At 36.8% G+C, this 24,314-nt stretch overlaps 2 protein-coding genes across 5 annotated transcripts in view; both read right to left on the reverse strand.

Moving 5' to 3' along the window:
- The window catches only part of SLC12A1 (solute carrier family 12 member 1), an 88,059-nt gene extending 75,623 nt beyond the window's left edge, over nucleotides 1-12,436 (reverse strand). For all 4 annotated transcript variants that reach the window (XM_082734847.1, XM_082734846.1, XM_082734844.1 and 1 more), the window contains exons 1-2: nucleotides 12,328-12,436; nucleotides 10,508-11,141 (exon numbers count right to left, since the gene is read on the reverse strand). In XM_082734847.1, coding sequence (XP_082590973.1) covers nucleotides 10,508-10,927 — 420 coding nt within the window. In that variant the 5' untranslated portion in view covers nucleotides 10,928-11,141; nucleotides 12,328-12,436. The remainder of the gene's footprint in view (nucleotides 1-10,507; nucleotides 11,142-12,327) is intronic.
- A 3,625-nt stretch (nucleotides 12,437-16,061) lies between these two features.
- Nucleotides 16,062-24,133, reverse strand: CTXN2 (cortexin 2). Its single transcript, XM_082737721.1, has 2 exons — nucleotides 23,849-24,133; nucleotides 16,062-16,498 (listed from the first exon to the last, which is right to left on the reverse strand). The coding sequence occupies exon 2, from the start codon at nucleotides 16,439-16,441 to the stop codon at nucleotides 16,196-16,198; it is 246 nt and encodes an 81-aa protein (XP_082593847.1). The 5' UTR covers nucleotides 16,442-16,498; nucleotides 23,849-24,133; the 3' UTR covers nucleotides 16,062-16,195.
- Between the last annotated feature and the right edge of the window lie 181 nt (nucleotides 24,134-24,314).

Here is a 24,314-nt window from a genome sequence, read left to right on the forward strand (position 1 = left end):
TAAGGAGTCTCAGACAAGGACAATTGTTTCCCCCTCTAAAATGGGACTGGTATGAACTAAATATTCAGTATTTATTATAAGGACTTTATTTGAAGGTGATCAAAATCCTTGTCCTTACTATGCTCAAGGTTTATTGCTTCTTTGGGCTTTGATGTATCATTAACATACCCACTGTAAGCTGACTCTAATTTGGGCTATTTGCTCCAAGTGACTGACTTCTTGTCTCCATGTTCTTCTACTGCTCTGTGTAAATAAGGATTTCCTCCAACTTTGTTTTCCCACAAGATTTTTTTCATACTAGTACGACACTTGGGTAACCAGTGCAATTCAGTTTGGTAAGTCATGGTATATTAACTGGGGGATATGGGCTACTTCTCCTCAATGCCTGCCAAGAGCCAACCATATAGCAGGTCATCAAAAAAGAGTATTGAATCCATAAAGTGGATTTGAAGACCACCTGACCTCTACCATTGAAGAACAGATGACCTTGTTTCTTATTCATTTTTGCCTCCTATTTCTTTTCTCTTCCATCCCTATTGGGTATTACATTTCTCATGGTTTCCTCTATGTAACCTACATTTGCAAAAGGGAGGGGGAAGAGAATGAATCTCAAGGTCGACCATCTTACTGTTTTTCCAAAAGAACTGGGAGTAAAATTCAGTGAAATGAATAGTTAAAATTTAGTCTTGAATTACCTGAGGAATATCTTAATTTTAAGCATCCCCAGTCCCTATTTGTACAGAAAATTGAAAACTGACATCATATATTCACATCAGAGTAAGATACGGATAAAAAGAAGTCCACAGAAATTCAGGCTGAACGAGCAAGGCAGAAACTGATTATCTATACCAGCTAGAGATGCAAGTCATGTGTGTAATTCAAATATTTCCAGTAGCTCCTTCTAAAAAAGTAAAGGGAAATTAAAAAAATAACTTGGGTTCAGATTTGGACCCTCAAGTTTTAAAAATATACTTAACTTTTTTTTTTTTTTTTAGAGATTTTATTTATTTATCAGAGAGAGAGAGAGAGAGAGAGAGAGAGAGAGAGAGGGAGAGCGAGCACAGGCAGACAGAATGGCAGACAGAGGCAGAAGGAGAAGCAGGCTCCCTGCCGAGCAAGGATCCCGATGTGGGACTCGTCCCAGGATGCTGGGATCATGACCTGAGCCGAAGGCAGCTGCTTAACCAACTGAGCCACCCAGGCGTCCCTATACTTAACTTTTGAACAATATATTCTTAATGTTTGCAATTAATTCATTAGCTATAGTGGCATCCCACCTTGGAGGAGGAACCTGAAAATGGACTGTTTTAATAATATATTTAATAATATATTTTACTTAATAGACTTCTATAAAACATTATCATTTTAACATGAAAGCAATAAAAAAATTAATGAGACATTTTACATTGTTTTTCACACTACGCCTTTGAAATCTGGTCTGTAGTTTACACTGATAGCACATCTCAATTTGTACTAGCCACAGTTCAAGGGATCAAGGGCAGCAGGTGGCCAGGGTTATCCTATTGGAGCGCACCTGTCTGTACACTGCAGTCTATTACAGATGGATGAAGCATTTGAGGTTTCTCTCCAGGCAATTAAAAATTCTGTTTTTTCTCTGAATGGATTCTATACTCATAAGGCAGCTGAGTGATTCATATGTAACTTTCATTTTCCATAACTAGAAAATCAATGAAAGCACAGAATTGAGGAATGTGTTAAGATGCCCACGAATGTTGAATAGATTATTTCATTAAGAAATTCAGGGGCGCCTGGGTGGCTCAGTGGGTTAAGGCCTCTGCCTTTGGCTTGGGTCATGATCTCAGGGTCCTCGGATTGAACCCCACATCGGACTCTCTGCTCAGCAGGGAGCCTGCTTCCTCCTCTCTCTCTGCCTGCCTCTCTGCCTACTTGTGATCTCTGCCTGTCAAATAAATAAATAAAAATCTTTAAAAAAAAAAGAAAAGAAATTCATTTATTTGTGGGCGCCTGGGTGGCTCAGTGGGTTAAACCCCCTGCCTTCGGCTCAGGTCATGATCCCAGGGTGCTGGGATCCAGCCCCGCATCAGGCTCTCTGCTCAGCGGGGAGCCTGCTTCCCTCCCTTCTCGCTGCCTGCTTCTCTGCCTACTTGTGATCTCTGTCTGTCAAATGAATAAATAAATAATCTTAAACAAACAAACAAAAAATTCATTTATTTGACTTGGTTTGAGAAAAACTTTTAAAATTGTCAATATTCTAGTTAATCAAGATCTCATGGCCAGACTCTCAACAGCTACTCATTCAGGGAGAAGGCAATTTCCTTTCCCTCAGTTAATTGTGGATCCCATGAGACAGAGCCCCTGGCCACTTGCTTTTTAAAGGCAATCTTGGGAATAAAACCTATGTTTTCTGATTAAACCTAAACTTGAGGGTTTGGTGCAGGAAATTGCTTTGTTCCTGGCTGAACTCCGGAGGTAACTGTGCCCCCTTACATCTGGATTAATGGGAATACCAATGATTGTTTAAAAAAAAATAAAAAAACAACAACTTACAAAATAGGCTAAAGGATGAATAAGATATTTAAAATTTCTCCTTAAATGGGCATTTCTACCTGGCAGATGCCCTTCTGAGCACAGTTTAACAGTTCTTCAATTTGTCATTAGGACATCACAATATGAAGCAAAAGGACTATTCTATGAGGGCACATCAGGGAACTCATCATATATGGAAGTTAGTAAGGCCATAATTTTTAAAAACTTCAAAAATAGAGCCAGTGTAGGATGTTCCACTCTTTCTTAGGTGAATATTTTCCATCTCCTAGAGTTTCAAAGTTTTTAATATATTTATGCCATAGAGGGGGAAAACCTTTAAATGTATATTTCTTCTCTTGACTATAAAGGACTGTAGTGAATTTTTAAGTACAGAATCCATTTCCATTGCTTACTCTCTTACAGGAGCTGAAAAATCACTGCACCATATAATCTAGGAGACTTGGAATCTGGTTTCAGCTATGCAATTAATTCAGGGTGTGTCCTCCAGCAAGTTACTTAACCTCTCCTGGATACTGCCAAGGAGAATAAATCCAAGGGGTTTTCTGAAAATCTTGCTTTGAAATAATTTACTCTAAGGAAAAATCATTTTTCTGTGTTTGTCAGCTTCTCTTCTAACATGGCAAAGCAAAACTTGATTTCACTCTTTAATAGATGTCTCCTTTGTACGCCCTACAGCAATTATAAAGTCAACTTATCATCAAAGTACTGAAAAGACTGGGTCGAGGGTTTGTGGGCACTTGATGGCTGAGAGCTATAACCAACCAGTGGCTGGCAGGCTTCTGGCTGGTGCATGTTCTTGAGACCAAAGTCTCAAAGACTAAAAGTTTCATGATTGCTGCCTGAAACCAGTTTTTTCCCTCATACTTTGGATTAATTTGTTTGTTCACACTCCATTACCATAAATGATGACCCACCACCTTTCGTAAATGCATTTTAAATTGCATGGCTTTAGGGAGTGATTATTTATTTATCGAAAGTTTTACCTGGGCATTAAGTTTTCGAGAAGGTAAAAGGAGATGCATTAGGAAGAAAGAAAGAAAGAGAGAGATAGAGAGAAAGAAAGAAAAATAAATAAATAAATAAATAAATAAAAGCCATTTCTCCCCTCCAATACTGATAAACTAGTGAAGTTTCAATCACATAAAATCTTTTACTTAATATAAAATGTGTGATTTTTCAGACCTCAGAAAAATGACAAATACCTTTCTAGCTGTCATCGAAGAAGAAAGAAATAAATATATTTATTCTTTAAATTCTAACTAGATAATATTTGCTACTATGCATGTCTTTAGGTTTCACCTTTTAATCTCAGGATGGTAGAAATCTTATCCCATCATTGAGAAATAGCTCCATAGATGTTTAGGACTACATGATTCCCTCCCAATTGTTTTAAACTTTCTTTTATTATTGAAATATTTAAATATATGCAGTAGTGGGGAGAATAAATAGATCTCATGTGCCTGTCACTCAATTTCAACAATTACCAACATATGGCCAGTATTATTCTACTTAAACCTCTTACAACGCTGGGATTTTTTTTTTTTTTAAACCAATCCCAGTAAGGATCAGATAATTCCCAAGGTTCATTTCAGAATGAAAAGCACAAGTCTAATCACATGTCTATATTTTATTGATCAATGTTATTATAGTTGTACATTACTAGCCCTTTATGATAAAGGGGAGTATTTTAAATTTGGAAAATGAAGGGTTTTTTTTTTTCTTGTTTTAACAGTTACTATAAACCATGCCTCTCAATTACTGCCAATGGTCACAATTTGTAATCACAATATTTTTACTGTACCTGAAAACACTTAGTTCACACACGAATTGACATATTTTTAGTAACTTAGGCCAAAAGGTGGCTACTGTGTGTAATAAACAGCATAAAAAAACAAAACCAAAAGATTCTTAATATTTTCCACATATACTTCAAAGAAACTTCTACTTTACTTACCATCTATTACTGAATGCTAGAGACTACAGCTAAAACTTCTAACAAATATTAGAATGAGTCTTTAGTTGCAGATTTTCACTCCAACAAATATTTTAGGCCACTGGTCCTTACTGACCTTCAAAGCATTTATTGCCTCAATTTTCATGTCTATTTTATTTGGCTTGGTGATATTTCTAATGTTGGATACCCCTAGTCTGAATGCTAAAGTTCCAAATTTGAACTTCAAAATACTTTAGAAAATATTATTTTCCAGAGAATGTATTTGTACACCTTTGTCTTTTTATAGACTATAAACACTTATACATCTACCCATAATAATGCCGTTTGACATATAAAATAAATTCTGGGTAGTAGATATCAAATCTCTTTAACTGACTTTATACAGCAGCTCTTATAAACAAAAGCTTAATAAATGCTTTTGATGATGACAATGAAAAGGATTGAGACCGACAATTAATTCTATAGGAGAAGCAACATGATCTTTTGGCACAGTCCCCAAGTAAGGAATTGGAATCTCCTGTTCTGCCCATCAGGACTGAGAAGCAATTTCTTCTTTGAGCTTGAATTCCACTATTTCCTATTTCCACTATTTCTTCTTCTTCTTATTCCTCTTCTTATTATTCCTATCACTATCCACTACTTCCTATTTCCTAATTCCACTATTTCCTATTTCCAAAGTGCTATGGGAGAGCAGACTGAGGATGAAAAGTTCTGAAAAAGAACATGGACTCTAGAGTCAGGCAGACACGGGTTCAACTTATTAGACACATGACCTTGGCTTCTTGACCTTGGAAGTATACTGACTTGAGTTTTTGTTTTCTCTTCTAAAGGATCCATAGGATTTTATGAAACCTTTGCTATCTATAAAATAGCAATAATAACATTAGTTACCCTGAAGTGTTGTTCTAAGGACTGAATGAGAATTTGCCAAGTGTGAGCATCCCATCTGATACATTAAAAAATGCTCAATAAATAGTTTGTTTTTACACCAGAGCGTGTGTATTGGTTTTTATTCACAAATTACTTTTTCTAATGCTTTTTATTCACAAATTACTTTTTATCGATGATAGCCTAATGGCCCCAATGTGAAGTCACCCCATTGTTTTTATTTTGGAAGAGTTTGTAAATGGTTGGTTTCCTTTAAAATAATAGTTCTATCTTAATTTTTACAGTATTTTATACTTTTCATAGACAGTTTATTTCAATAACATGAGAATGCTGACTTTGATTGAAAGGCTGGATATTTTCCTGATTTCTATATAATTATATTTTTCTGAAATGCTGACAACAATGGTGGTTAGTAAGGCTGAAAACAAATTTCATTTTGGTTAGCCCTGTAGTTAGGAACTGTGTACTAAAAGGTAGCCACAGGAGTATACTGGACACTAAAAGTGGAATTATTTTTACAAAGTAAAAATACGAGATTAAACTTGTCAGATGTCCAACAATCATTATACATGTTTTGATATGAAAAGACCTCCAATGTATATTACTTAGTGAAAATAGTAGCATGCAAGGCAATGTGTAAAGTATGTTTCAATATGTGTTTGAAAAAAATTACAGACAGAAAATTAAATTGATAGGAATAGAGAGACATAGATATATTTGTATGTTTGTATAAGCATAGAAAATTTCTGGGAGGATTTATAAGAAACTGCCAGTAATGATTGTCCTACAGAGAATAACTGAAGATCTATCTTAGATAAGAAACATTTATATATATTTTTAGTACTTGTTAAATATGTTATCAGTGCATATTTTACTTTTTAAATAAAAATCAGCTAATATGAAAATTACCATCATTATTATCAACAACCATTTATTGAGTTTCTAACAATTGTAGGCACTGTACTACACTTTGCATACATATAAACTCAAGTATTTACAAACATCCTACAATATCAGTTGAAATTATGTAGCTTGTATAGTATTGCAGAGAAAGTAAAGGATGGAGTCATTATTTTCCTGCTTTTGACTAGTTTTTGGAAATCCATAATTCATAGCCACCTGTATAGGCATTTAGCTCTTTACTACACAGAAAATGAAAAGATTTCTTCAACCCTGATCGCAAATCATTGGGATTACAAGTTTTGTCAGTATGTATTACTCCTAGAGTTTCAGTTAAGGTAGAGACTTAAAATAATGTCTTTCAAATCTATTTTTCATTTCAACTATAAGGAAAACCTTTCACATTTTTTTTTTCTGACTTGGAAGTTGTAATTGGGATTTGCACAAAATCCAAATAGTCTCTGTCTAAATATGTTCTGTCATGTAGTATGAATGTACGATTCTCATATGGATTTTTAAAGCATTAGAATCATGGGTACAAAAAATTGTCACTCGGGTGCCTGGGTGGCTCAGTTGGTTAAATGGCCTTCAGCTTAGGTCATGATCCTGGAGTCCCGGGATCGAGTCCCGCATCGGGCTCCCTGCTCCACGGGGAGTCTGCGTCTCCCTCTGACCTTCTCCCCTCTCATGCTCTCTCTCACTTTCTCTCTCAAATAAATAAATAAAATCTTTAAAAAAAAAGTCACTTGTACTATGTTAATTGGTTCCCACTTTTAAATTGTTTAGGTAAACATTATCATTTATAATTTTTTGCATACAAAATCTGTGATGTGTCTGGGTATTATTACACAGCATTTGCTCTATTGATCGTTCCTAGTTGTAGTCTGAGGGACCGCCATTAAAATGTCAAGGGCCAGGAAGGAGCAGCAAGCATAGCTACATTCCACTACATTCCTCATCTATTATGCTGTGAAGCAGGGGAAAATAGAATCAAATTCACTAACAAAGAAGAAAGAGATGAATTGAAGAAGGCCTGGATGATTCATGTTTGATATCAAAGGAGAGCACAGAAGTAGAACATGTGGAGAGGTGAACGGGGCCCTACAATTTGAGAAACATTAGAATGTGTATTCCACTGTTTGTATTTGAATTCTGCTCCTAGTTTAGCTATGTGGATATTTCCGTATGATTTAATCAAGATGAGTAAGATCTTGGTAAGTAAAGGTTGAATTAATAAAAAGAGTGACTTATTACTATACCTATCCATGGAGAATGATTATTCAGGGCATTGGGCCTAAACGTGATTTTTTTTTTTTTTATTTTTTAAGATTTTTATTTGTTTATTTGACAGAGACAGATCACAAGTAGGCAGAGAGGCAGGCAGAGAGGGGGAAGCAGGCTCCCCGCTGAGCAGAGAGCCCGATGCGGGGCTCGATCCCAGGACCCTGAGATCATGACCTGAGCCGAAGGCAGAGGCTTAACCACTGAGCCACCCAGGCGCCTGTAAACCTGATTTTTTAAAAAAAGTTTTAATTATTTTAGAGAGAGAGAGCACAAGCAAGAGGGGCAGAGAGAGAGAGAGAAAGAATCTCAAGCAGATTCTGCATCAAGAGCAAAAGCCACCACAGGGCTCAGTCTCATGATCCTGAGATTAGGACTGAGCCTAAACAGAGTGGCATATTTAATGGACTGATATTTAATATTTAATGCCATCCAAGCACCCCGGACCGAAACCTAATTTTTAAACTATTTAATTTGCTACTTCTTTGTAGCTGAGAAAAAAGTGTTTGGGGTCAAGGTTCAGTCCTTTGTCTCATTACATCTTTCCAAAAAGAATATGATATCCCAGGGATGCCTGGGTGGCTCAGTTGGTTGAGCGGCTGCCTTCGGCTCAGGTCATGATCCCAGCGTCCTGGGATCGAGTCCCACATCGGGCTCCTTGCTCGGCAGGGAGCCTGCTTCTCCCTCTGCCTGCCATTCTGTCTGCCTGTACTCGCTCGCTCTCCCTCTCTCTCTCTCTGACAAATAAATAAATAAAATCTTAAAAAAAAAAAAGATTTAAAAAAAGAATATGATATCCCAAGAATATGATATCCCAAACAGCTGTGCAATCTGTCAAATACAGCTACTTCATTTCGACCCCGGTCATTCAGATGGCTTTGGAACAACCAACCCGACTACTGTTCCCTGAGAGGTTTTCTCCCCTAACATAAAGATTGCCTTAAACTGTGGCTTTGGGAATTGTAAACAAGCTACATATCACGCTCAGTATCGGTCCAAAGAACAATGCGAGTTTGCTCCATTTCCTTGTTAATGGAATTAGAGTTTTATTTTGTTTTGTTGTAAATTAGGAGAGGAATGTGAGTGAGGATATTTAAATTTTGATGGCAGTTTTGTGAAAGATGCAGGTTTTAAAAATTATCATGTGTAATGAGGTTGATTATGGTAGGAGAGAATTTCAGGTCTTTTAAAAGTCTCATTTTCCTTCTTCAGAATAAATTGAAACCTCTTTAGAAGGCCCTAAATTTCTTCTTCTGCCCTTCCCGTATCTTGAAAACTTCTCTCCTCTTGCAACACACTTCTCATTCTTTGCCTTCTCCCCTTTCTCTCTTCTTTCCTCTCTCCTACATGATGCAAAGTGACACCTCAGTCTGATTTCGGGAGCTTCAAATCAACCTCCTTCTCAACATTCTTAATGGGGGCTGCCATTTTTTTCTCACATTGTCACCTTGCTAACATCTTTTGATGAAAATGTCAAATATCCCAGACAAATTCTAAATCTTCTATCTGTAAAGAAACCAGCCTTTCAGCCCAGTGTTTGCCAGTATGGTCCATGGGACAAGTAAGGCTTGGTGGGGAGAAGGGATAAGGGTACAGAGTTCACAGCATAGTCTCCCCTCAGGAAGTCTCTCAGTCTCTGCTAGTAGGATGCAGAGTCAGCGATGCTGGGAATAAGGGGAATAAGTTTTAAAGATGGGTGTCCTTGTGGAAAAAAGAATGAGCAGAAACTGGGTGCCTGGGTGGCTCAGTGGGTTAAACCCCCTGCCTTCGGCTCAGGTCATGATCTCAGGGTCCTGAGATCGAGTCCCACATTGGGCTCTCTGCTCAGCAGGGAGCCTGCTTCCTCCTCTCTCTCTCTGCCTGCTTCTCTGCCTACTTGTGATCTCTCTCTGTCAAATAAATAAATAAAATCTTAAAAAAAAAAAAAAAGAATGAGCAGAAACTAAAGGGAAATCTTCAACTTTATCAGCATCTTTCTTGGGAGCAATATTCTAAGACTCCCCAGAGTGGGTGATCATTTGATTAGAAAAAAAAAAATTGTTAAATGAATGAATATGAAAGGAATTGTTTCAGTCAATTTTTTCTTTTACCTCAAAAGCTGTGCAAAAGTAAACTACATTTGGCTATGTGACAGCTAATTATTCTTTTGAGCAAGTAGTTATATCCATAAAGAATGATATTCATTCCAAACCCTGTTCCAGAAGAGCAGAAAGATAAAGTGCTTCAACCTATTTTGGAGCAAGGTTTAGAAGAAGCAATCTACTGAGTTTATAACTGATTGCTACAAGATTAGAAAAAGTGCTGCCTCATGCTTCTAGCAGATTTGGGAACCCTGGCTATATTCCTTAAATAATGAAAAGTTTAGCCATGTCTGTTGCTTCTGTACTTAAATTTAATTTAGTTACTTTTACATGCTTAAGAGCATTCAGGAGCCTTAGGCAAAGTTTTGAAGAAGAAGGGATAAAATGCTGAATCTTATAAATCTTTGCTCTCTCTTTAAAGAATATAAAATACCCATGTGCTCCAAAGGCTTGCATCACGGTATGAAGTACAGCAAGGGCCTGTGATTGTTTCTTTTTTTTGCAACAGCTGCGGAGGCCTTAATACTAAGGTGAAACCAGCTTAGTATTTAGCTTGACATGTTTAACCAAGTGTGCATTGAGCAGACGATAACGGTAAACAAGATACGACACATTGCCTAACTTTCAGAGCTAATTTTTTCTTTCTCTGTGCTCAGTCCATGAACGTTCGTGAGTCACTTCTGTGCATTTTCTGGTTATCGGGAAGTAAGGGGGCACCTGGGTGGTTCAGGGAAGTAGGGACAATCATGTCAGGAAGAAGGGTGGTTTGGAATAGACCTCTCCACCAGACATGGTGACATTCAGTGCGTTCTTAGAGAGCAGGAGATCGCCTGAAGGAGCAAAGGAGGACACGTGCCTGTGCCCTGAAACTTACCTTTGCAAGTTGCTCATGAATCTCAAGCAGGCTGGGTCGGTTGACCTTGGGCCCACTGATGCTACCGGTGTTGCGATAGTACTCAATCTTGGGAACGGCATCCACCGTGTTGTGGCCAAAGGTTTGTAGGTAGTATGTGTTTGTGTGAGAATCGTAAGCATGAAAACTGGCATCTGTTTTAGCGTTTTCTCCATTTTGGAGGAAATTGTCATAGCACTCCTGATTCCCAGGCCTAAAGCTGATTCTGAATCTGTTATGGGTTTCATCCCCAAAAGAGGTTTCCTCATAATGTGGAGGGTCGGCATTGTTATCCACAGCTGCGCTGCTTTCATGACTCTCGTTTATGACATTAACTTGAAAGCGATTGCTATTCCCTGGCACTGAATCCAGAAATACATTGGAAGTGTTGTTCAGAGACATCTTCCAAAGTGGATTTTTTGTTTTTGTTTTTGTTTTTTGGACTAGGCTGTCTACTTTGTGGTTGCTTTTTTTTTTTTTTAATCTATGTCTTTTCTCCTCAAAATAAACTCTATGTGTTTACTTTAGGGAGTTCCTGGCTTTTGTTTGAGAAGGACTCAATAAATAGATTCTTGATGCATTGTCTCCTATACAGTCTTCAGAATGTTCTTCAAAGCTGTCATTGAAAAAGAAAAATAAACTTGTTTCAAGAAATATAAATACATTTAAGTAGGGATGGGGCTATGAGGAAACAGTTTTATGTCACAAGACATACAATTTTAAGTTTGTTTCATTAAAAACTACCTGTCCAGGAACTTTAGTCACCGGAACAATTAAATCCCATAGTAAATAACTGGAGAACTGTTTCAGCAAACATAATTTTCAATGCAGTCACCAAACTGTTATATGTGTTTGTAGTATTTGTTTAGACTCAGTGCAGTTGGATTTAACGTGATTTTAGAAAAGATATAACTCTACCAACTGAGTACAGGAAGAGCTGATGAGAATAGTCTCAGTTCTCAGTCTGAAACACAGTTCATTGACCATACTAAATGTTGAAACTGCAATCTATTTTATTACTGCTATGAATACATATTATGTGATAGTGGATAATTTTATTATATGATGATTATAAAATTTTAAAAATATTTTTAAAACTTCTAAGAAATACATGCTATTAGTTTATAAAAATACATCCTGTGAAGAAGATAGCTTTGTAAATTTCTGGATTTTTAAAAAATTTCTGGATCTTTTACTGGCCTTTTTTTTGCTCATACATTTATATTTTACAAATGCTATCATGGAATCTTTAAAAAAATATGAATATTAGGATAAGGAAATAAATTTCAGTCCTTAATAAAGTTATATGCTATATTTAGGTAAAAATCACACCCTATTGATTCCCTTTAATGAAATAGTCTCAAATACATAGAGAAGCTTATATTTAACCATGAGATAAATAGATTACATAATCACTTTACAATCCATGAGCCCATCTTAGAACATTCTTTAATTAGAATAATATTTCTTTATTGATACCTTAAATTTTGGCTTTTTAGAAAAACAGACAAATACAAACAAAACCTGCCTCTCTCCTAAAGTTCTTAAGCTATCTATTTGAACTAAAAACAAAACAAAACAAAAAAAAAAAGAAAGAAAGAAAGAAAATTTTAACTTTAACTTGCAAATAAACTTTTATGGGGGAAATTATAAGTGAAGTTGTCATCTCTTTAATTTTTATAGAATATACCACTTCTTATTGTAGTCTTCAACATCTTTTACTTTTACTCCACTCCTCAGAATCTACTTTATGACATAATATTAAGTGTGATTTTTACCCCACCCAACAATATTTAACTTACCACCAGAAGAAGGAGAGTTCTTCTCAGGAAATGTTACCTGTTTCAACATCACCCAGACATATATGGGGCACTCAGCTTTCAGCCCAGAATCGTAGGCTTCTTCTCATTGGTTGGAATCTTCCTTGAAAGAGATGATTGAGCAGTGATTGGTGTGGGATCAAACTGTGGGTGCTGCCCAGTCATTAGCCCTGAGGAAACTTAAGTAACGCCTCAGCTAGTAACCAGTAGTAAACCATTAATCCGTTTAGACAGGAAGTCATATAAAGTTTCTTTAATTCATAAGGGGAGTTGGATTGCTCAACAGTAATCATCCAATAAAATATAAGCAGTGCTTCAGTCATTCGGTGCTAAGTAAATTGAATCCCATTGTCTTCACATGATTCCTGGTGACTTCTTATTGTTTAGCATGTATAGCAAAATCTAGGCTTCCAGAGATAATTTCTATACTTTGTAACTAGAATATGGTAGTTGAGGTCATTTCATCTTGCTTACAGTAGATATTAGCTTAATTCTTCTCTGCATGGGAAGTGAGCAGATTGAATGTAGACTCAGTGATTTACTGAAAATATTTCTGCTTAGTGGGAAAACCGTTTCAAGCAAGAATGAAACTATGTTAAGTTTCCCAGTGGCCTTTTTGTCTCTACCTGACAAAACATTTATTTCAAACCCGGTTTTTTAGTTTTGTTGAGGGAAAGGTTTTGTTCAAATCTGTGAGGTGCTGATTATTAAGAGAGCACAAACAATTCCTCTGTGCAAGTTCTGTCACTGGTTTTCGATCGGGGTGACTGAATGAATCCTCCTTGTCTTTTATAGAAGAAGCTGTCCAAGTGATTTCCAGCTATCTGAGCAGCATGATTGTAGCTTGATGCAGTGGCTAGGAGCAAGACTCTGAAGTCTGTATACTCAACTCACATCCAGTTTTGCCACTTCCTGTGTGAGCTCTGGCAAATTGGTTGATCTCTCTGTGCCTTGACTTTCGCAACTGTAAAATGCACTTGTGAATAATAATGATACCCACCTTGCTGTAAAGTTATCAAAGGGATAAAATGAGTTAATTTGTGTTGGATTTAGACTAGTCCTCGTTTGTACTTAAGCACTTTCACTGTTTTGGAAATATTTACAATTCACTGATGATTTTACTTAGTCACATCGGAGATTCCAGGGTGAATCATTAGAGATTGAGAGAGGTACTATGCCTATTAAAGTAGGAGAAAAGGTAGGTCAGTGAACCAATGCTGGATTGTAGAAAAGGGTAGATGTTAGGCGAATGTCATGTGAATCAATCAGGCTAATGTCATGAGGCTGTTTCAGAAATAGAGACAGAATTACAACTATGTACCACTAACTCACTCTGCTCTTAAGTACAAGGCATTTATCTGTTCAACAAAAGGTTCCGAGTCTCCACATAGAAGGCACAGATTCAAATTCATTTGAGATTATTCCAGCTCTTGCTATTATTTAAACTGCTAAGATGGGGCTGGGACTCAAAACAAGCCCTCATCACTGGCCCTGGATGGAAGCTGTGAACTCACTGGCAGTTACTTCTGCTACCTCTAGTCCCCTTTTCCTTCAACCATTCCTTCAGCACCCCCCCTTCAGGAACCCACCTATTTATTCCTTAATCTTTTTCCTCTGCCGAAGATTGGGAATGTGTCCTATAGTGATCAATTTCCTTTTTCCTTGCTGCTTGTCTGCCTGACTACAGTGTCGTGTGAGTTAGTTTTAGTCTTGGTCTTATATCAATCAGACATTTTCATTCTAAGCCTTTTATCTGTAACTGTGAAATGAAAGTCTTTGTTCTCTATTAAGGGGATTCAGACGTTCTGGAGCAGATGGGAGATGGTTTGGGGGATATGGATGAAATTATACCATCCATAAAGCCAACCTTGAAAGGTAAACCCAACTTGGGCTTTTCAGACATGTGGGTAAAGTAACAGGAGGAAAATGTCTGGAGGTATGCTCCTCTATTTTTTCTCTTGTCTTTTCTGATGGGGCTCTCAGGAAGGGGCAGCTAGGGAATCATCTGACTGTAACATTGGACATTCCTAGAAGAATTAGCATCTCATGAAGTTTTCATGATGTATGCATACTGTAACCATTCTTCATATTTTTTATATTGTTTCTGGCTCTGAAAAAAAGACACTGATGATTCTTTCCCTGCTGCTACCCTCCAAAAGTCTAAGGTAAACAACAGATCATGAATAAATGCTATGGATGAAGAGATGTTTGGTTAAAAGATTTTTCATTTAGTGGGACTGAAAATAATACTATGGTGGAATTGATGATATCTGAAAAGCTTTCAAGTGTTGAACTTTCAGAAACAAGGCTCATATGTCATAAACTTTTCTTGTGTTTTGGGTTTTATGGTCTTTCTTCTTTTTGAAGGAAAAATCTGTCCTTGTTATGTTCTAGTCACCAAAATGGAGGGTCTTGCTGGGTATCCTCCTTGGGGGACAAATGGTGCATCTCATACTTGGATGTATATCTTAATAAATACTTAAGAAGCCTGGGTCTCAAAGGAGATGCTTAGTGTTCTGGGCACACATAATTTTCAGTACATCCAGCTGACTTGGCTCAATGAGATGTTCTTGGACAAAACTAACTGGCTATAAGGTGTCCCAGGCCCACACTCCTGTACCTACTGGGGTTCAAAGAGCTCCTTGAGGTGTGGATTTGGTCCAGAAGATTTAACACCGATGTGTTCTAAGTCTACTGGGAGATAGAAAGTATCAGGAATGAGACAACTTGTTTTGGAATGTCATAGACTTGAGCAATAACCATACTTGTAAGGTGTACAGAAATTCTCAGGATAGTGTCTTGGAGTACATCATGGTCTTTATAAACAAGGCATCTGACATTGGACTGCCCATGTTCAATTCCTTAATCCACTGAGCCACCCAGGTGCCTGCCCATGTTCAATTCCTAACACAACCACTCTCTCACTGGATGACCTTGGAAAGTTATTTAATCTCTCTCAGCTTTAGCTCCTCATCTGTGACATTAATATAATAAAATTGAAATAGTAGTATTGAACTCAGAAGATTCATAAGGGTATCAAATCACATAATAAATGGAAAGCACTCAATTTAGTGCTAACTCATAGTAAATATTAGCCTTTTTTTTAGTGTGTTTGGCAGTTTTGTGTTCTGGTGACACAAATAGTTTTGTATTTATTTATCTCCTACTATATTCTTCCATTTGTTCATCAGAAAGAATTTCATAGTTGGAAAGAATTTTAGAGTAATATAATTCTATCTTTTCATACATCAAATGAAGATAATGAAGATTGAAGAGGAATAACTTACACTAAACCATTCCTTCTTGAGGTTTGAGAATCTCTATTTCTATTGCCAATGAGGGTAATAAATAATGATGGCATGGTATGTTCCAACAATATTTTATGATTTTCAAGTTGCTTTCACATTCATTACACATCACTTGGTCCTCTCAACATCCCTGTAAAATATGCAGGATAGGTTTCTTTATCCTTGTTTTGCAGATCTGGAAAAGTGTTCCTTAGTCATAAGGCTAGTTCTTGACTAAGTCAACATTAGAATTCAAATCACAAGAGATTAGACTCCTAAACTGAAAAACATCTAATGACATCTTAAATCTTCATTCTTCTCAGGTCTCTGGCTTCCAGATACATTCACTGGGTTCATAGGGCACTAGAATCTAAAGGGACATTAAAAATGCTTTAATTAGCCTCTTCCTTGAAGTCCATACAGGTTAGATGACTTGTCCAACCACACGTGTTTATTGAATTTACTGAATGAAATGAGCTTCTTCCAGCATGCTCAAGGAAATTACAATTGTATCTTCCATGTGTCGTAGTGGCATAGCCCTAAAAGCCTTAATGGTGGAACTCTCACGCAAGTGCATATTCAAATGTCCCTTTATCAAACTCTTCAACTTCATCTTCCCATGTAGAGGAAGGCATGCTACTATATGGGTCTAAGAGGATTTTGAAGCATCTGATAATAAGAAGTCCCAAGAATATACACAAAATCCCAACAAAAGCAAAGCCAGTTTTTTGCTCCAGAGTCAATGAAAAAGCTGATACTTCGTTGACACTCATCTTAGTTGAAGAGTTGCCACAATAGGTACTACTCATTATTCACTGTCACAGCATTATGGCTCTTCAGAAGTGCTGAGGGAGTCACCTCTTGACCTAGACACAAAATTGGACTCAGTTTAGTGTTATTCGTGTATGGTATTGAGCAGGTAACCTTTCTAAAATCTGGCAGTTTTCAAACTCTCTTGACTTAGCTCACAAAAGACATGTGAAAACATCAGATATGGATCAGGATCAAATTGGCATTGGAGATGTTACTTCTATTGTACTCATTACGGAGTTGCCTTTGGGGACGCCTGAAACTACCCATACGCACTGAATATAAAATCAGGTATGAAAGTGAATATTCAAATAATTAGCCCCAGAAGCTTTTGGTTCAGTGTAAGATGGTTAAGTCATGGCTTCCTTGACCTGAATTGTCACCTAATATTTACTTTGATTTTTGCATGTGTAGATAACATCATAAATAATCATGGGGTGTAGGCTGGTCACACCCAGGTCACCTGGTGACCCTGTAGGCTGGTCACACCATGTTTTAAGGTCTCTCTCCAGTGCCATTTTGTCTGATGCAGATTCTGATCCTTCTAAATAGGTGCAATGTCTTCTGTCTTTTTCATTCTCTTAGCTTTTAGACTTATATACCTGTGTTTTCTTTCCCACGACCGCTCCATATGCTAAATATTAATTTCTTAAAGAGATAGATTGTGTTTACAAAATTATTTTAATAAAAGCAGTATCCAATATAGCATCTTGTAAGTAGTAAGCAGCAGTAGCTGTGCATTAACCGTCTCCCCACCGGCCCCATTAGCTTTCAGCACCCTAAATAAACATAAAACCAAGTGAAACAGCATTATTTGCTATAAACATTCAGCTTCAAGATGAGATCCCCAGTTCTCTTCCCAAACAGATTTCCAGTCCTAAGCTCCTTCTGTACTGAGATTTTAAAACTACAGCAAAAGTATTCACAAAGTATGTGTTGGATTGAAGCAAAACAGATTTTCCCATTTGATGTCTTAATGTTAATTAAATTAAGATTGTTTAATTAAATCAAATGGTTACTAACCCATAGCCACCCTTCTTGAGTGGACTTCTAGCAAGTAACTTGTCATCCAGTAACAAAGAATAATAGATTTTTCTTGTTTGCATTTTTATTACTGCTTTTTCTTATAATTTTTAAGAATTACTTACTAAAATGGCTGACCAAATTTTTTTGGATTTGATTTTCAGAAAACGACGGATACAGAAGAGATACGGGATGTAAAGAGTAAAGGGAAGTAACTAATAAGAACAAACTTGTAGCTTTCACAGTTATTCACTAATGAATAAGCCAGTTGATATTAAACAATATTTTACTTTATAATAGTTTGGATTACAAAACAGCTTTACCTTCAAACCTTAAGTGTCAGGAATATTTAATACATTGTGCAGTATGCAGTAACGGAAAAATATTGTTTCAAACTTCTCTGTTACACTTCATCCCATCAAACCATTTTTTTTCTTCCTTAATATGTATAGTACAGTGACTATACTTTAATTTTTTAAAAATTTAGTATCACTTAGATGGATCAGAGTGATTTTTCTGATTGAGCTCTTGTACGATTTATCCTGTAGAAGACATGAGACTGGACTGAATATCTAATGACCTTGGGACTTAACAAGAACTTTTTTCCCTGAGGAAATCTCCACTTTTATTGCTTTTATCAGTTAAAGGTCTTTTGCTGAGATCCATACATTCTCTGGTTCATTTGTTTAACAAGTGAAGACACGAAAAGCAGGATGTTTCTACATGGACATGCTGAACCAAACCTTTGTTGTGTAACTGATTCAGCCAAGTAGCTAGTTTGAACTATTTTTTTCATTAGAGTCTTGACTTTGCTAGGCTGTATCATTTGACTATTTCAGAGGATATGCTGATAAGAGGAAGCAATAAACCTGCTTTACTGGTGGATGTGTGTGGTGTGTCTAACAGGCTCCCTTCAATGCAGGACTTCTTGCCCAGAAGCTGGGAGTGCTGCCACTAGATAATCTTCAGCTGTCTGTAGCCCCTTTCGTGGGGAGCTGCCTGCCTCATGCAAGGTCACAGTCTGTTCCCAGGGCAGACCATTTCTAATGACTGATTGATGCAAAATTAAAAAGCCTGGTCATTTCGACTCAGTAGAGCACAACTCTGAAAGACCATTCTAGGTCTAGAGTTGTATATACAGTAAACTAAGACTGCACTGGTTCTACATTATAGTTCAACTTCTGCACACTCCTGCCTATTCCCCACTCTTTCACAAGTGTTGGGCCCTAGGGCACCACTTAATAAATGTCCTCACACTGAACTCTGCCTCAGAGACCAGTTTCTGAGGAACACACTTGCAACAATTGCTAATGCAAAAGTTAAAACATCTGGGCAGTTTTAGTAATAATCTGTACATTTTTCAACTGGTCCATATTGACATTATGTAGAAAAACCTAAACTATGTATAATTATGATATTAGTTCAATTTATTTATGTTGTAAAAAATCATACTGCAGACAGAAACAAAGGGTTGTAGCTAAGCATTAAAAGAGTTGTCAGTTAGCTCCTAATGAATAATCCGCTAGTCTCTGTTATTTATATTAGAGCCCATCAATTGACGAAACAAACAAACAAAAAGAGGCATTTTCTAGCTGTAGCAATAAAACATTTATCTCATTTGTCACTATTAAAATTAAAACACAGTATCTTCCAAGTTTGAGATACAAGATATCTTATTAAATTACCTAACACACCAGATAATGCCTCCTCCTGAGAGTCTCAGACAATCTGAATTACTTTCCTTTTTAATGCAAAAATAACTAGTTTTCAAGTACTAATTACAGTTCTCAGCTTCTATCATAGTTATCCAAAAAAGTATCTGAACTGAATCAAAATAAATGTATTGAAAAATCTAATTTTTGATGAATAAAGTTCTGGTTTCTGAAAATCTGATTTTTAGGCATCCAGAAAACATGTCAAAAAATATTTAACATTTAGTTGAAGTGAATAAGAAAACTTCTGTTTGATTTTAAAAAATTGGCCTCGGAGATAAATATCAAAATTCAGCAGCTCAGAGTTCAGTGTTTCTTATTTATTTTTATCAGATTGATTAATGATAGCACTCCTAGAAAGATTCACATGATTTGTACTCTAGGTGATTCCAACCCGTAAGGGCAAGGGTCCATGCACAAACAGGAAGAAAACAGCATAGGTTTCTACAAAGGCAATAGAAGGGAAGAGGGATGGGGCGCCTGGGTGGCTCAGTGGGTTAAAGCCTCTGCTTTCGGCTCAGGTCATGGTCCCAGGGTCCTGGGATCAAGCCCCACATCAGGCTCTCTGCTTGGCAGGGAGCCTGCTTCCTCCTCTCTCTCTCTCTGCCTGCCTCTCTGCCTATTCATGATCTCTCTGTCAAATAAATAAATAAAATCTTAAAAAAAAAAAAAAGAAGGGAAGAGGGAATAAGCTTGTATTTAGCATACACCATATACCAAACATTGCTTTAGATCTATTATTTTTATTTAACCCCCATAATAACCATACAAGGTTAATATTATTATCTTTAATATCCTGACAACAGAAGAGATGCAAAGCCAACAAAGTTAGAGGAAATAGAGATTTCACTCATTTAAGGATCAGGAAAGAGATTGTAAGAAATTGTATTTGAGCTTAGTCTTGAAAAACAGAAGATTTAGGTATGTGCAGAAGGAAACAGCATGACAATAAACACGAAGGTAGAAAAGTGCTGAATTTGTTCACAGTTTGGCACAAGTAAAGCGGAGTATGGGAAACAGTACATTAGAAAGGTAGGTTGAGCCAAGATGGGAAATTCTTTGACTGTTAGGCTGAGTTTGCAATTTATTTGCCTAAAGGTTGAGTTGCTTGATGATGAGGCCAAAATAGACAAAGATTTCAGGGAGCGAGCACCATGGGAAAGAAATGGTCCAGGGGAGAAGCAATGAGGGCTTGGACTAACAAAATAGATATGTGGGAGAGGAAATGGGTTTTGCAGATATTTGTAAAGATATTGGGGAAGTTCTGGCAAATGATGGAAGGTAGAGGGCCATGGAGAGAGAGGTATCAAAGATGACTCCACTCTATTAAGCCTGGACAAGTGTAAAGACAGTGCTTTCATTAACCAAAATTAAGAAAATATGTACAAAGTGTCAATTTAGAAAGTAAATGAAGATTTAGTTCTGTGCTTAACGAACTTATGGTGTCCATACCTGGGACATAGTAGATACTCAATAGGCAGTTTTAAACAAATTAACCCAGATCGTGTTGTTTAGCATAAAATTACTGGTGAGAAGAATATCTTAAGGATATTACTGACAAATAAAATTTGTGTGGAAAAATAGCTCCAGGATGAAGAGAGTTTAATACACAGAAGAATTTATAGATCAAAACTTAAGAGAAAGAAAGAGTTGCTGACTTTTGCAGAAAAGGAAGACCAAGGAGGGTGCTAACTGCATTCAGATATTTGAAATGTTACTGTAGGAAGCCAGATCTACTTGTTCTGGATTGATCCAGAAAGCAATTTTTATGTCATCCCATTAAGGTTCTATTTGCAGTCACCAAAAAGGATTGAAGATGAAAGAAACCTAGCAATGAACCTCTGAGAATCCTTCTCTTACAAGAGGAAAGCAGGATCTGCTAGTGGAGTTGTATTAGGAATGATCAGAGTCATAAGTGACACTGTAGTAGGAAGTTCACTTAGAACAAAGGAAGCTAGAGATTCTAAAGGTATTGGTAAACATTGTCAAATTCTGCAGTGGTGATAGAAACTACGTGCTGAAAAACAGGGCCTTGGGTTTGGCCTTCAGGATATTTTCATTACTTTAAAAATTGTGGTGGCATGTCCAGGAGGGACACTACATTGAAGAGGGTTTTGGAGTGATGGGTAATGAATAAATAAAGCCAAATGTTAAAAGAAACTTGGCAAAAAAGATGTTTTACTTGCACAAAAATTTAAGTGCAAAAGTTTAGATCTAAAAAACAATTATTTCTAATAATAAGGACATGATTATATATTCAAATTTTAAAAGTAGAACCAAATAAATTCAGTTGGGGTTCAAAGAACTGGGGAATTTCTATTTTTAGCCAGAAATTGGGGAGATAAAGAACAGAGGTTTTATTAATATCTTAAAAGAATTTGGACTTTTAAATTCATTTTAAAATTCTATCTATACTAAAGATGAAAACAAGGTACAAGTCAAGGTAAACAATTTAAGGGTAGTATTTAAGATGGGAAAAAAGTCTGACCATTGCTGCAGGCTGTCTCCATAAGCAAATAAATAAAAAGTTAAGCAATTGTCTAACAATATGTTCAGCAAATAGATGCCCTTGGTAATTTAAGCCATAGGTGTAGCAAATGAAATACCAATATTTTCAGGCCTATTTTTTTTTCAAACATTTGCCCAAACTTTCCATTTTACTTGCTGTGTGAAATGAACAACTTGTCTCATTTCAACAGCAAGTTCTAAAGTTTTTGAGAATATATTGTAAGTGCAATGAGCTTTGTACTTTTCTATTGATATAGAGCATAATTTGATGAAAGAAAGTATTGCTAGTAACAAAATACTGTTAAAAATAAATAGAACTCTCCACTTACAATACTGACTTCTTCATAATCAATAAGATATCTGAAATTACTCGATGAATGTGGATAAAAGATACATTTTCACTTTCTCTAGTCTGTGACAGAGATGGAAAAGCAAAATAAATCATTAGTTTCTGTAAAACAGACATTTTAATGCCTACCTCAGAAGGAAAACATCATCTTAATATCTTGTTTACTGGGAAATAGAAAAATGAGAGACATTTAGACCATGAAGTTATAATACCAGGACAAATAAACCCTGTTGAGAAAAAAGAAATGAATTTTCAAAAAAAGAGTAGATGTAAAATTGTGTAGTAGAAGTTATTTTAAATATGCTACACCACAAAAAATGAACAAGATCAACATATAGGTACTTTAGAAATGAGCAATTGAGTTGAAAGTACATAATTTCCTTCATGACAACTGTCAGGAACTAAGATTTTTAAGTCCTGATGAATCATAGGATTGGGCCAACAGTATAGCTGTAGACCAAAAGGCCAAAATCTCACTCAATAGCTTTGTAATTAATAACCAATAAACAAAGTCTTTCTATGATCATACAAATCATACCATTGTGAGTAGTCAAAGATACCAGTATTTTTATACCATATATATGTGTGTGTATATATATAATATGCATATACATACACACACATATATATATAACCACATATGACATGGATGTTGTATGTGATTTTTTCTTCTGTGAATAAGTTACTGATTAGAAATATAAAATTTCACTTTTCAGAAACCTATAGTTCGTTTGCATGCCACAATGTTGCAACTGTAGAAACCAATATTGAAAAGTATATGCCCATTTAAAAAAAAAAGAGAGAGAACCTCTTGTATTTTATTTTAATCAACAGGTTTTTTCCCTCTGGTATATTTATCTAGTAATGATAGTCCATACAGTATATCTGAAATGACAACTATTATAGTGGAATATGGTATTCTCGGTGAAAAGTATTTTGATACTGGATATCAGATATAGTGATCTTTAATGCTAATAATATGAACACACATGATTTCATAAAATGAGACATGTAAGAAAACCTAGGCTAAAAAAATGATGACTCCTCCCATATACACATATATACATCCCCCACCAAATATCAAGGTTATTAAATCCCATTCAAAGTAATCAGGGAAATGAAGCATTGTTCAGACCATTTCTGCACAGACTAGTTAATCATTAGGAATGGAATGTGTTGGAATTAAAGGAAAACCTTAAATTACAAACCCAGATGTCGTCATAATGGTGAAGTACATACATTTCAGGCCTTGCCAGAGATCCAGAACCCTGGGATCTTCCAAAACCAATACCCTCCCCTCAACCTTTCAGATTTCAACCTTTAGAGAATCTTCGTATGACTCCCCAAGGACTCTGACATTGGATCTTTTCAAATACTGGATATCTGGTCTGAAATTTTTCAAAATGTCTCACTAGAGAAACCTGGACTGTCATTATCGTTCTGCTTTGTCTCCAGTTCTCTTTGGACATAGTAAACTAAAGAAGCGTAGAAACCTCCTACAAAACATGGGAGAATCATCAGAAAGCTAACTGCAAACACAAAACACATTTTATTTTTTCTTTTTGACAGCAGCAGCAGCAGCAGCAGCAGCAGCAGCAGCAGCAGCAGCAACATCAGGGCTCTTTTCTCCTTTAGAATTTGAACTGACCAGACCTGCAGGCTGTATCCCCCCACCCCCCTCCCCTTTCCGGCTCCCTAGCTTCAGAAATACAAGAGAAGGAGAACAGGCTTCTCCTCTGGACCTTCACTGAAACCCTGTCAGTCAATGCGGAGGGTAGGGGGAGAAAGTTACTTCGCAGGCAGCGATGTCTCACCTTCCATGCTTGTTGCCATGGAGATGAAATCCAGCGAGTAGACTTAAGTGTTGGCAGGTTTGTCTGTGTTCGCTGATCGGTTCAGTAACAGTGTAAAAGGCGTGTCCTGGGAAACTGCGTGGAGTCACAGGACCGTGGTTAGCGCTCTCCTGGCCTAGGTGTGTAAATGTCTGTATCTGTCAGGGAGAGACAGAGGACGTGGGCGCCCGCGAAGTACGTGTGCGCGCGCTAGTGTATTTGCAGGAAAATGTGCCTGGATTTATTCGATGTGGCAGAGTGTAAATATTTGCGCGCGCGCGCGTGTATGTGAAGGCGTCTGTGTTTGTGACACAGAGGAGTTGGGAAATGAGAGGGGGGGAGGGGAATGAGCCACCGCAGCAACAGGCTCTATTCCTCAGTGTTTCTAAAAAGAAAAGGGGAAAAAAAAAAAAGGTGCTCATTTTCACTATCACACTGCAGGGTAGCA

Source organism: Mustela nivalis (assembly GCF_964662115.1).
Source record: "Mustela nivalis genome assembly, chromosome: 6".
NCBI lineage: Eukaryota > Metazoa > Chordata > Mammalia > Carnivora > Mustelidae > Mustela > Mustela nivalis.